General features: G+C 56.9%; 1 protein-coding gene across 1 annotated transcript; it reads right to left on the bottom strand.

The window, feature by feature from the left end:
• Nucleotides 1-1590: 1590 nt before the first annotated feature.
• HCRTR1 (hypocretin (orexin) receptor 1) lies at nucleotides 1591-11418 on the bottom strand. Its single transcript, XM_010836891.1, has 8 exons — nucleotides 11336-11418; nucleotides 10071-10870; nucleotides 9711-9889; nucleotides 8102-8345; nucleotides 7629-7744; nucleotides 5789-6015; nucleotides 4607-4728; nucleotides 1591-2724 (listed from the first exon to the last, which is right to left on the bottom strand). Exons 2-8 carry the CDS (start codon nucleotides 10267-10269, stop codon nucleotides 2534-2536), a joined length of 1278 nt encoding a protein of 425 aa, XP_010835193.1. The 5' UTR covers nucleotides 10270-10870; nucleotides 11336-11418; the 3' UTR covers nucleotides 1591-2533.
• Nucleotides 11419-11523: the final 105 nt, after the last annotated feature.

Here is an 11523-nt window from a genome sequence, read left to right as displayed (position 1 = left end):
TTCCAGACAAATTGCATTTATGAAGTCATAACTTTCCTCCCATTTTTATTAAGCACAAACATCTGTACTTACCAGCTGGATCTTCAGCATGATAATCAGCCTACGCCAAATGTCTGTAGTGATCTGACAAAATCTCAATCAAAAGCCAAGACACCAGACATTCTGGCTTGCCAGGGAGACTTGATGGGTAGTGGCAAGTTAATCCTTTCACTCTGGGGGGTGAAGATAAGCAAGCCAGGCTCTCCTCCGTGCTTGGTTGGGGAAACGGCTCAGTGAGGCCGGCAGGTGTGTCAGGCTGAGCCAGTTCAGTCCCATTCTCTTCTGGCTGCTGTTGTGCTAGAATCCTCAAGTTAGGTGGAGTCCAGTTCCCAGAGGCCAGTCCCCACCTGGAGCTAGAACCCCCTCCATTTACTCCACTGTCAGTCTGGCCTCTGCTTGCCAACCTCCAGTGACAATTCAGTGCCTTTCCAGGCAGCCCATTTCCTGCTTGACTAATAGGGACTTCTTCCTGATGTGGATCCCAAATCCCACCACGTTGGAAACATCACCCATTGGCTATGGTTTTCTCTCTCAGGCCACCCAGAACCTGTTTCACCCTCTCAGCGTGCCAGCCCCCTAGGTAGCTGAAACCTGTCACTGTGTTTCCCCCCCAGGGCCTCCCTTCCCTAGGTCACATAGTCCTGGGCTCCTCAAAAGCTCTTCACTGAGCTTCATCCCTGGTGACCTCTGAATTATCCGAGTCCCCCAAAATGGAGGCCCGAGGCCCACCACGATGCTGGGCTCAACCAGCAGAGAGTCGGGTAGAAATGCAGACATTAGGGGAAGCTTCTGTTCCTTTGCTCCACTGAGCCACGTGTCTACTGAAACCCACGTGTAGAACAGTGCCAGTCATGTGCTGTCACCCTGACGCTCAGCTGGGACTGAGGAGCCCAGGACCTGGCTTCGTCCTTACGGTCATGGCTGGTTCTAGGCTTGGGGGCCAGCCGTCACACCTCATTCTACCACACTGCCCCCCACCCCAAGCCTGGCTACAAACTGGACAAGTTTGGATCCCAAGGCCAGAGGGAGGGGAGTGGAGAATGGGTGGGACACCCCATCCCGCCTGGCAATGACTCTCAGGAGCTGGGCTGGTGAGTCCTCTGGAGAGAGGGATGACAAGCACAGACCACTCCTTCCACCTGCTCTGCCCACGAGGAGGGGTGCTGACGTGTTCCTGGGCTGGGTCCCTGGCAGGAGCTGCATTTTGCCCCCATTTTCTGACGGGCGAGGTCATTAATCAGGTTAAGCAGAGCCGGCAGTGCACAGGGCCGAGCCAGCCTCTGCCAGCTGTCTGCCGCTCCTCCCAGCAGAGAGCCCTTCAGAAGGCTCCCACCTCCTGCTCCGGCCGTGAGGATCAGGGCCTCCAGCCGCCCTCTAATCATCTGGTAGCAGATGGAGCCTGTCGAGCCCAGTCCCTGGCTTTCTCTTTTTATTCAGTAAGTTCACGGAAAAGAAATGCAAGCCCTGATCTCCAAGAAAGTGAAGATAACAGTAAACCAGTTAACCCTGCTGTCTGCCCACCCTCTCACCTTCCACAGGCTCTTGGGCCCAGGAGCTGACAGATGTGGCCACGACAGGTCTGGCACCAGGATCAGCGCCTCATGAGGGGGCAGCAGCCTGTGAGCCCCGAGGCCTGGCCAGGAGCCACCTGGGATTCAGTGTGTCGGGGGCAAGAGGGGTCAGCAGAGAGCTGCCTTCCAGCGCTGCCTTGACCGCCCCCTCCTCCCCCAGCCTCCCCAGCTTCTCACTCCCTACCTTCTCCCTCCTAACCTAAGAAGCCCAGGTTTTGTGTAATGACAAGGAAAGAGAACAGTCAGTGCCAGGCTTTTAATGACAGTTGCTTCAGGCTGCTAGCCTCCCTGCCAAACGGCCACATGGAGAGTGTTCTGTGACACCACCAGTCAGCGGAGTCCAGACTGTGGTGTGTGCACTTGGCACCTGGTGGGGGGTGGGGGGGCTGTTTTCCCACCAGAGAGGGACTTGGCTCAGATTAGTTCACACAGGCCTCAAGGAGCGGCTGCCAAGTGCAGTCTGGGTTTTAGGGAGCCCCTGGACCAGATGGAAATGCCTGCTGGGACCCTTAAAGCAGACTCCAGGGAAGACCTGTAATTGGGTAGGAGAAGGTCTTTGGGAGGCAGGCCAAGCTCTGGAAGGATGATGGCGATGGATGGTACCATGGGGTATGGCCAAGTGAAAGGAGCGAGACGATAATCTTGTCTGTAATGCTTTGCAGTTTACGGAGAGCTTTCCATTTATCCTGAGCGTGCTTAATCCTCACATCCTGTGTCCCTCTTAGGGCACACAGTTGAGAGAAGGGAAGTGACACTGCCCGGAGGCAAACAGGCAGAAAACTAGGAGTGGAGCCCCAGGCGGCCTCACACTGCAACCAGCAGTCTTTCCACGAGTCGTGGGGGCGGGCCCCCAAGAGCCAGAGGAGCAGCCCAGGCAGAGGACAGGTTGCATGCCCCCCTAGAGCCACCAGCCTGGCGCCCGCTCAGGGCAGCACCGTGGTGACGCTGGTGAGCAGCACGTGCTCCGAGGCTTTGGAGACGGAGCACCGGCTCTGCAAGGACAAGGACTTGTGGCTGGCAGAGGAGCGAGGGCTAGGGACCTTCAGAGAGACGCAGGGACCCAGGCCAGGCAGGCAGCAGGAGAAGGCAGCCTTAAACTGCTCCCGGAATTTGCCTTGGTTGGGAGACAGAAGACACAGCCATAAGCAGACAGAGATGGGCTTCGGCCCAGGAACACCGACATAGCTCAAGCCAAGCTGCCTGTGAACGGGGGCAAGGGGTGGGGGGAGGAAGGGTAGCCCCAGGCAGGAGACAGCCCCAAGGCAACCTCGCCCCTGCCAGGTAGAGAGAGGATAGGCCCTGGAGCAGATTCCCAAGGAGAAATGCAATTTTCATCTGATTCCTTGACAGCGCCCTGGCTCTGAGCCCGGCTCAAAACGTGGCGTCTGGCTCAGGGACCTCAGGTCACCTCCGCCCCGGCCGGCGTGTAGGTGAAGGGGCTCAGGGCTCACCATCTGTGGCTAGGCTTTGCCCACCTCTGCCCCACAGTGGTGAAGATGACCACAGCAGTGGCCCTCAAACGAGGCGCTGTGCCTGGTGCCTGGGCTTGTCATCCAGCTCACCCCAGCACCCTGAGGGGCCCGAGTCCATCCTCCTCACTCCACTGATGAGACACCCAGGTCCGCTGGCCTGTCACCATGCAGAATTTGGACCCCGTTCTAATTCTAAAGCCCTTCACTTAAAGTTGAGAGTGGGGGAACGGTGGGGAAGGAGGGACCACCACGACCACCTGTTCAGCCAGAGGACCCCAGGCAATAGACTGCTGTAACTGAACAACCACGTTTCACCACTGGCAAGCCACGCTGGTGCCCAGCAGAGGGCTGAGCACACAGTGCTGTGCTTAGACACGCAGCTGTGTCTGACTCTTTGCGACCCCATAGATTGTAGCCTGCCAGACTCCTCTGTCCATGGGGATTCTCCAGGCAAGAATAATGGAGTGGGTTGCCATGCCCTCCTCCAGGGGACTGTCCCAACTCAGGGATCAAACCCAGGTCTCCTGCATCGCAGGCAGATTTTTTTACCGTCTGAGCCACCAGGGAAGCCCCCAACACAGAGTAGGCTCTCAGTAAATGTAGAGTCAGTTAAGGAATGCTCTCCAGCACACGCTCATTTCTGTTCTCTGAGCCGGAAACCAGTGGCTAGCCTTTGTTAAGTAATTCTTTAGTCTCGGTGAAGGCTAAGATACTGACCCTGGCCCCTTCTTTAACTTTTCAACGTTTTCACAAAAATCGTTTTGTGTCCAGGCTTGAAGAGTCATCTGGTTCTCAGGCCTGGTCCAAGTCAGAGGTCTGGTGAGTCACACTCTGCTGAGCCCAGGCGGGGGGCCGGGGTGGGGCCTTTCTACCCTGAGGCTGGGAGGTAGTGGAGGCGGGTGGGGGCTGTGGGACAGCTGGGAGAGGAGACCTGCAGGGAGAGGGGACCACAGATGCCTGGAGAGTGACAGGGCTGGTGCTGGAGGCAGGTGGATTCAGGGGTAGCCCCTCCAGATCCTGGCCATACTGCCAGTATGTGTCTAGCTGGGCATGGGGAAGCCACTTCCTGGCTCTGGGCTGCCTCTGCTGGTGGCCCTCCCTTCCTCCCATGCCTTGATTATGCAGTCACCTTTTCAGACAGGGGCTCCATCTGGAGCCTGTGTCAACCAGACTGGCTGATCCGTGGTCCTGCTCTGCATGTGTCAGGCAGGGGTGGAGGTGAGCTGGCCCTCCCGCAGCGCTCCCGCCCACCCACTGGTCTGCATCATCTGCAAAACTGGATCCAGGTGCTGGACACCTTCTTCGGCCACTACTGGGAGTGTGGCCTGTCTCCCACTCAAACCAGGGCTCCTGGGTGGGGCCAGGTGTTCCCCCTGAGTGGGGGTGCCCAGAGCAGGGTCACAGTCCCCAGGAGGGAGCAGGTGTATCCTCCCAGGCTTTATTCAGCCTGGAGTGGAGATGCAGAGACTGCCGTCCTGGGGACTGTTGCCACCCTCTGTTACTCTGCGTCCCCAGTCCACTCACCACTGAGGAAGTTGTAGATGATGGGGTTGGCAGCGCTGTTGGCATACACCAGCCAGTGGGAGAAAGTGAAGCAGGCATAGACAGCTTCCCGGTCGCTGGCTTGGCGGAACATCCCAAACACCCTAGGACCGGGAGGGGCAGGACACTCAGAAACGGGGTGTGTGTGTGTGTTTTGTTGGGCAGGAGTCACCATCCTCATCTAGCATACAGGAAAACCAAGACTCAGAAAAGGAAAGTGAGTTGTCCAAGGTCACACAGCTCATGAATGGCTGTAAAGTACAGGAGTCCCACGGTCCCTTCTGTTCACCAGATGGCCTTTTCCTGGGCCTCTGGGTCTAGGGTCCTGACCACAGTTTGGGGTTCTTGAACACAGAGTGTATGGCCGAAGTGGGCCTAGGGGCAGGAGCCAGGGCACCTCTGCTCCGTCACCGACCGTCCGATCCCCTGGGGCTCCCCTTCCCCTTTATCATCTGTCTTCACAGCAGCATGGTGAGTCATAGACATCATCCGATTTTCAAATAGAGAAACAGATTCAGAGAAGCAAAGTGACGTGCCCAAGATCACACAGCCGGGAAGTGGCGGAGCACAAACTCTCGCTCAGATTGTCTCACATTGTGGAACGGCCCGGTATTTGGCCCTCCCCACCCCCACCCCACCACGGCCTCTGCTCTTCCAGACACCCATGGGTGTGGTCCCTCCCTTCAAGTCTCTGCCAAATGTCACTTTCTCAGGCCTTTTTTAAAAACCATTACATCTTAAAAAAAAAGATTTTTAAAAACCGCCACCAATCTCGGTCATTGTCACTTTTTATCCCCTTTCCCTATTTTTTTCTTCCTAGCAGTTATTGCTGGCTGACATTGTAATATATTAATATGTCCATTCTTGTCCACCAGATGTCATTTCCACCAAGGCAGGACATTGTACCCTGCACCTGTTCACTCTGTTCCCAGCCCCTACAACCTGATGACTGACTGAACAGATGAGAGGATAGCCTTAGGAGGCAGGCGGGTTATTCTTCCCATTTTACAGATGAGGAGATTGAGGCTCAAAAAAGAGAAACAACTGCCCCAAGGTCACACAGTGAGTGAGCGGTGGGCCCGTTCTTTCTCTAAAGCCGAGAACTCTCCTTTCCCTTGACTCCACCACCTCTCCCCACCCCAGCCGCTCCCCATGTGCTCTCACCTCTTGAGGACGTTGAGGACACTGATGGGCAGGTAGCAGAGGGCAAAGACCAGCAGCACCACCATCAGCATCTTGGCTGTCTTCCTCCGAGCCCGCATCTGCTTCACCTCGGCCAGGAAGGCGCGGGCCCGAGGCTGGGGCTCTGCACCCAGGCCTTGCCCCTGCTCCTCCAGCTGGACTGAGGGCCGCTTCCAGTTCCTGACCAGGGCTGACGTGGTGCCGGGGATCTGTCCAGCACACAGACAGCAGTTGTGGGTACAGCACCTTGGGAGGGGTGTTCTGCTTTGCTGGGCTGGACTCTGGGGCAGGGCAGAAGTGAGCAAGGGACCAAACCCTTGCAGTAGGAAGGAACTAATAATCATGATAAAGACCAATATCCTGGACTTGAGTATACTTCCGTTTTTCCATTAGCTCATTGTGAGCCCTCCCACAATATACCTCTTGGGAATATGTTATTGGCCTTTAGTTATAGATGAGGTAGGGAACGCTCGACAAGTCCCCAGGTCACAGCCTGGGGCCTGAACATCCTCCTAGCTACCCATCCATCTTCCTCAGTGGTGAGTTGTGCCTTCCCCTGGCCCATGCCTGACTCTAGGAGGCCCGAGCAAGGGGTGAACAGGTGGGCAGCATGGAATGGCCTGGGCCTCAGAGCACAGGTCCCAGCCTAGGTCGGTGCCTGTAGGCCTCTGATGATTCTGGGCTCCTGGAGCAGCACAGAAACCTTCACAGCCTCTCCCACACTAGACACCTGAATCACCCTACAGCAGAAGGGCATGGGGCTAGAGTTCAGGAAACCTGGGGTCTAGGGCCGGCTCAGCCCTTCATGAGCTGTGTGACCTTGGTATGTGACTCACTTTTCTTTTCTGAGCCTTCGTTTTTCCTGTTGGTCAGACAGGACTGAGCAACTTTCACTTTGCACAATGTTTGAGAATCTATATCAGAACTGGAGAAGGGAAAGGCTACCCACTCAAGTATTCTGGCCTGGAGAATTCCAGGGACTGTACAGTCCATGGGGTCACAAAGAGTCGAACACAACTGAGTGACTTGCTCTCACTCTGCACTTGTTCCTGTTGACTGGGGGACTGTGAGGAGCAGATGGCAAGTGTTGGTGGACCGCAAGCCTGCTCCTGTTCAGGCTGGCATCCTCTCCCTGTCCAGGCCCTGATGCAGGACTCACCCCCACAAGTGCCACTGCCACGGAGCACCCCCTCCCTTGGCAAACACCACCCCCACCCCCCACCCCATGGAACTTGCTGTTGGTCAATTCGTAATAGAGGAGAGAAGGAAGGCTCTGGAACCAGGAAGGCTGTTACTCATTGGCTGTGGAACTGGTCGCCCTTACTCATCGTTTGTATTGTGGGTAATATTGCTTCTTCGGTTAAATATTAATGTTGTGAAGACACTGCAAGCCAAGTGCGTAACTGGGAAGCAGCACAGAGGTACAATTCCTGTTGCTGAGGCCCTGCACCGAGCACTGGAACCCCCAGACCTGGGTTTTAGTTCCTGCTCTTCCACTCACTGTGAAGGATTTGGGAGAAGTTGCTTTGCCTCTCTAGGTCTCAGTTCTCTCATATATGGAGTTGGGGATAATGTTTGGTGGTGGAGAGGATACAAGACTGGCTGGGAGTGCCCGGCGTGATAACTACTGACACTACGACAGTGTCAGTCACTTTGGTTCCAGGGCCGGCACTCGCACTTCTGGCCTGGAGTGTGTCCCTAGGCCTTGCCTCTCTGGGTGCAGCCAGAACGGCATGTTCTGAAGGCAGAGAACTGTGTACTCCCTCAGATGAGGACCCTTGTGCCCTCCCAGACCAGACAGTGACACCAGAGTGGGCCTCACCTGGCGGCCCCAGAGCTTGCGGAAGATCTGGAAATAGGCCATGGCCATGAGACCCAGCGGGGCCAGGTAGGTGACGATGAAGAAGCAACTGTGGTAGATCTTGGGATAGAGATCGTCTGCAGGAGCCAAGACATAGAAGGGTTGGGCCCCCAGCCTGCCCCGCTTAGCAATACCACCCTGCCCCGACTAGAGCCAAAGCCAGAAGCTCAGCCCCATGCAGAGCCCTGGCAGAGAGACCCTGGAGTTACCCAGCTCATGGGTGTCCATCCTGGAGGAACCCTGGCACAGATGTTGACCCTAGAGAAGGTACCCAACCTGGAGGTAACCCTGGTAGATGCCTGCTTTAGAGTGTCCTCCTGAGAGAGCCACACCCTGGGGTGCCCACTGCAAAAGTGCCCTGAGAGATGTCTACCCCTGGGTATGTATCCCACAGGTGCCCACCTCAGGTGCCCTCCCAAGGCTCCCGCTCTTACCAGCCCAGCGTTCATCACAGACGGAGAAGAGCCGGGTGCGGTTGGCTAGCTCGGGTAGCACACTGCTGCATTCCATGACCGCAGCCTGGGGCACCATGACGGCCAGTGACACAGCCCAGATACCCAGGATGGAGCCCCGGGCACGCCGGGCAGTGCTCTTGAACAGCAGAGGGTGGCAGATGGCATACCAGCGGTCCAAGGCGATGAAGCTGAGGGTCAGCACTGCCACGGACACAGACACGGCCTGCCCCATGGGGACACAATGTCAGTCATTTTGGGGGCCACCCGGAGACATGGGGTGAGTGATGGAGCTCAGAGCCCAGAAATACCAGGCATCCAGGTGCAATGCTGATCCTGACTCCACCACTTATGCCTGGGTGCTGTGCTATGCTTAGTTGCTCAGTCATGTCCGAATCTTTGTGATCCCATGGACTGTGGCCCGCCAGGCTCCTCTGTCCATGGGATTTTCCATGGCAAGAATACTCCTGTGAATGCCATGCCCTCCTCCAGGGGATTTTCCCAGCCCAAGGATCAAACCCAGGTCTCAGGCAGATTCTTCGGCATCTGAACCACAAGGGAAGCCTTACTGCCAGGGTAGATTTGGTCAAATCACTTACCCTCTCTGAGCCTCATCTGCAGAATGAGAATATATCATCCTGGCAGGATTCTTTTTAGAATAAATGAAATTATGGGTGGAGAACACCCAGCCTGAGACCTGGCACATAGCAGGTGTACTAACTTACACTTCTGGAAATAACCACGTGCCAGACACTGTTCTCAGGACCCTCACAATGACCCACAAGGTGAGTACTCTTACCTCCAAGGTACAGATGAGGAAACTGAAGAACAGAAAGGTTAAATAACTTGCCTTAGGTGAATTTCCTCACCTGCCTGTCTTTATTTTCAGGGTGGCCGGAGTTAATCAGTTGACTGGAAAAACCTCAATATAATGGGAAAACCAAGAGGCATTCTCTCTGCCCTGGGATTTCATCCCTTTCCCAGGCTGTAAGGGAAAAGAGTCCTCATTCTGGGAGGCAAAGATGCAGGGGTGGGCACTGGCTCCAGGAGTGCCCCCTGCCTTCTGGGGTACAGGGAGGCAAGGAATGAAACCCTGGCCTCTGGCCAATCCTCCTTCCATCCCGCCAACCCCACTGGGTATCCTGATTCTCACCACTGGGAAAGGGAAGGCCCTGGCCAGGGGTGGGAGGGGAGGGAAGGGGAGGAGACTCTTTCCAGCAGGCCCCCTCAAATCTGCCCTACCTCCGGATCAGGGAGCAGGCCCAGCACTCTGTCACAGCAAGCTTGTGCCTGTCGCCTCCACGGTGTGCCTATGTGCCTGGAGGTGACTGTACATGTGTCCCCAAATGACTGTGTGTATGTCTGCGGGTGTGACCTGGAGGGGATCTCTGTATCCGTACTTGGGGCTGTGTCTCTGTCCTTAAGTGTCAGGCCTGGTAGCCTGCCCTTGCTGACAGCAGAGCATAACCCTGTCGAGGTACTGAGCCACCATCTGAAAGTCAAGACTAAGGGTCCCTGAGATCTAGCAAGGCCATGGTTGTTGTGCTTGGTGTGTCAGAGGGATCACAAGGGTCACCCAGGCGGAGCTCACCTGTAGATAGGGGATGACCTTGCAGAGGGCATGGCCGAAGAGCCAGGATTCAGTGATGTCTACTAACAAGCTAGCCGGCAGGCAGATGGCCGTCACCAGCACGTCGGCCAGGGACAGGTTGACGATGAAGTAGTTGGTGACCGTCCTCATGTGGTGGTTGCGCCACACGGCCAGGCACACTGCAGGGTGAGCAGGGGAAGAAGTGAGGCTGGAGGCAGAGCCACGCCCAGTCCAGCCGGGCCCCTGCAGCGAGACCCTTCCCCACACTACCCAGGAGGGACTGGGGAGAGAAGTGAGGCCCAGGACCCCTCCCAGTCCCCAGGGGAACCCCGCAGCACTCCCAGAGACCTGGAGACCTACCCAGTGTGTTGCCCACCAGGGCTATGAAGAACACAGCCACGTAGGCTGCGATGAGGACCCACTCGTACTGCTTCGGGTACAGATAATCACGCCACAGATAGCGGAGAAACTCGTCTTCATAGTCTGGAGGCTCCGGGGACCGTTCCCTGCCCTCCGTGGGGACCCCCATCTGGGGCCCTGGGGTGGCTGAGGGCTCCATGAGCTCAGGAGCCACTAAGGCTGACGGGCATCCCAGGCTCTCCCCAGGGAGGGGTGCGCCTGGGCCAGGCTTCAGCCCACTTCCCTCGGTGGAGGGGGGCCAGTCTTGCACTCAGGTGTTTAGGGTCCCAGCCCCAAACCTTCTGAAGGAAGGAAGGAAGAAAGGGAATATTAGGGAATGTGCTGGGTTACGTGCAGATAAGCCCTCTCAATTCTCACAATCGTGGGTTAGGATGAGCCTGAAATGGTTGGAGAAAGCCTTGCATCCCCACTTCATACCAATTGGTCAACTCACCTCTCAGCCTTGGTTTCCCCATCTATCTCGTAGAGTAATAACTGAACCTGCTTCACAGGGCCAGTGAGGAGAAATCAGCTTTAATGAACGCCAAGGGTTTTACCCAGAAACTGGCTGGCTTCCTTGCCGTTGTGGGTTACCACTATTAAGAGCTCCGCTTTGCAGAAGAGACAGAAGCTCAGAGAGGTTGAGCCCCTTGCTCAAGGTCAAAAGGCCACTATGGTCTGTCTGAGTCCACCAAACACCACAGCTTAGGAAGGAGAAGCCATCCTGGTTGCAAACACCTCTCCTGAGTCAGTTCACGGGCCTGAATTTTGGGGTTGTAAAAAAAATGATCAAGGGTGGCTTTCAGAGACCCAGGCCCCGCCCACCAGACCTGCCAGACCCTCCCAGGTGGACACACACCCACGCACACACACGGTGTGGGTGGAGGTGCAGGGAGGAGCTGACAGCCTCCCTGAAAGCGAGGGGAGAGCCCCAGGCCCAGGGACTGAGCGGGGCAGCACCCCCGGCCTCAGATAGTGCCGGCTTTGAATCCCTCGACCGCGATGAGCCCCGGCGGCCGCCAGGGGTCGCTGGACCGGCGCGCCGGCCGCCCTCTTCATTCATAAATCCGGCCTCGCACCCCGCTGCTCCTTCCTCGCTCAGACCCCTCCTCCCCTCAAGCTGAGCCGGGACGACCCCGGATGTGTGTAGGAGGGTTGCGGATCCCTGGAGACCCCCGGAAGAGCATGAGGGGTCTCCTTTAGATCCCCACCGGGCGCCGACGGACCTGCTTCCCCAGCGGGACCTCACTGCATCTCGGAGGCTGTGGGGCGGCGGTCGGAGGAGCGAGAGCGCTAAGGGTTCTTTAGGAACCTGACGGAAAGAGGTCAGAGCCTGCTGGGGACCAACCTCCCAGCACCTAGGTCATAGCTCCCGAGACCCCTGGCTTCCGCCGAGGGTCCTCTGGAGCCGCCC

Source organism: Bison bison, unplaced genomic scaffold (assembly GCF_000754665.1).
Source record: "Bison bison bison isolate TAMUID 2011002044 unplaced genomic scaffold, Bison_UMD1.0 scf7180017864068, whole genome shotgun sequence".
Lineage (NCBI taxonomy): Eukaryota > Metazoa > Chordata > Mammalia > Artiodactyla > Bovidae > Bison > Bison bison.
Note: the sequence above shows the minus strand (reverse complement) of the source record. Positions and strands in the feature narration are given on the sequence as shown.

Bases quoted from the DNA above. Each gene is read 5' to 3' on its own strand.
- HCRTR1 (XM_010836891.1), bottom strand. From the start codon at position 10,269: ATGGAGCCCTCAGCCACCCCAGGGCCCCAGATGGGGGTCCCCACGGAG. The intron at 8,346-9,710 runs GTGAGCTCCGCC...CCCATGGGGCAG, and splicing joins AGGTCATCCCCTATCTACAG to GCCGTGTCTGTGTCCGTGGC. The intron at 4,729-5,788 runs GTGAGAGCACAT...TCCCGGTCCTAG, and splicing joins GTCCTCAACGTCCTCAAGAG to GGTGTTTGGGATGTTCCGCC.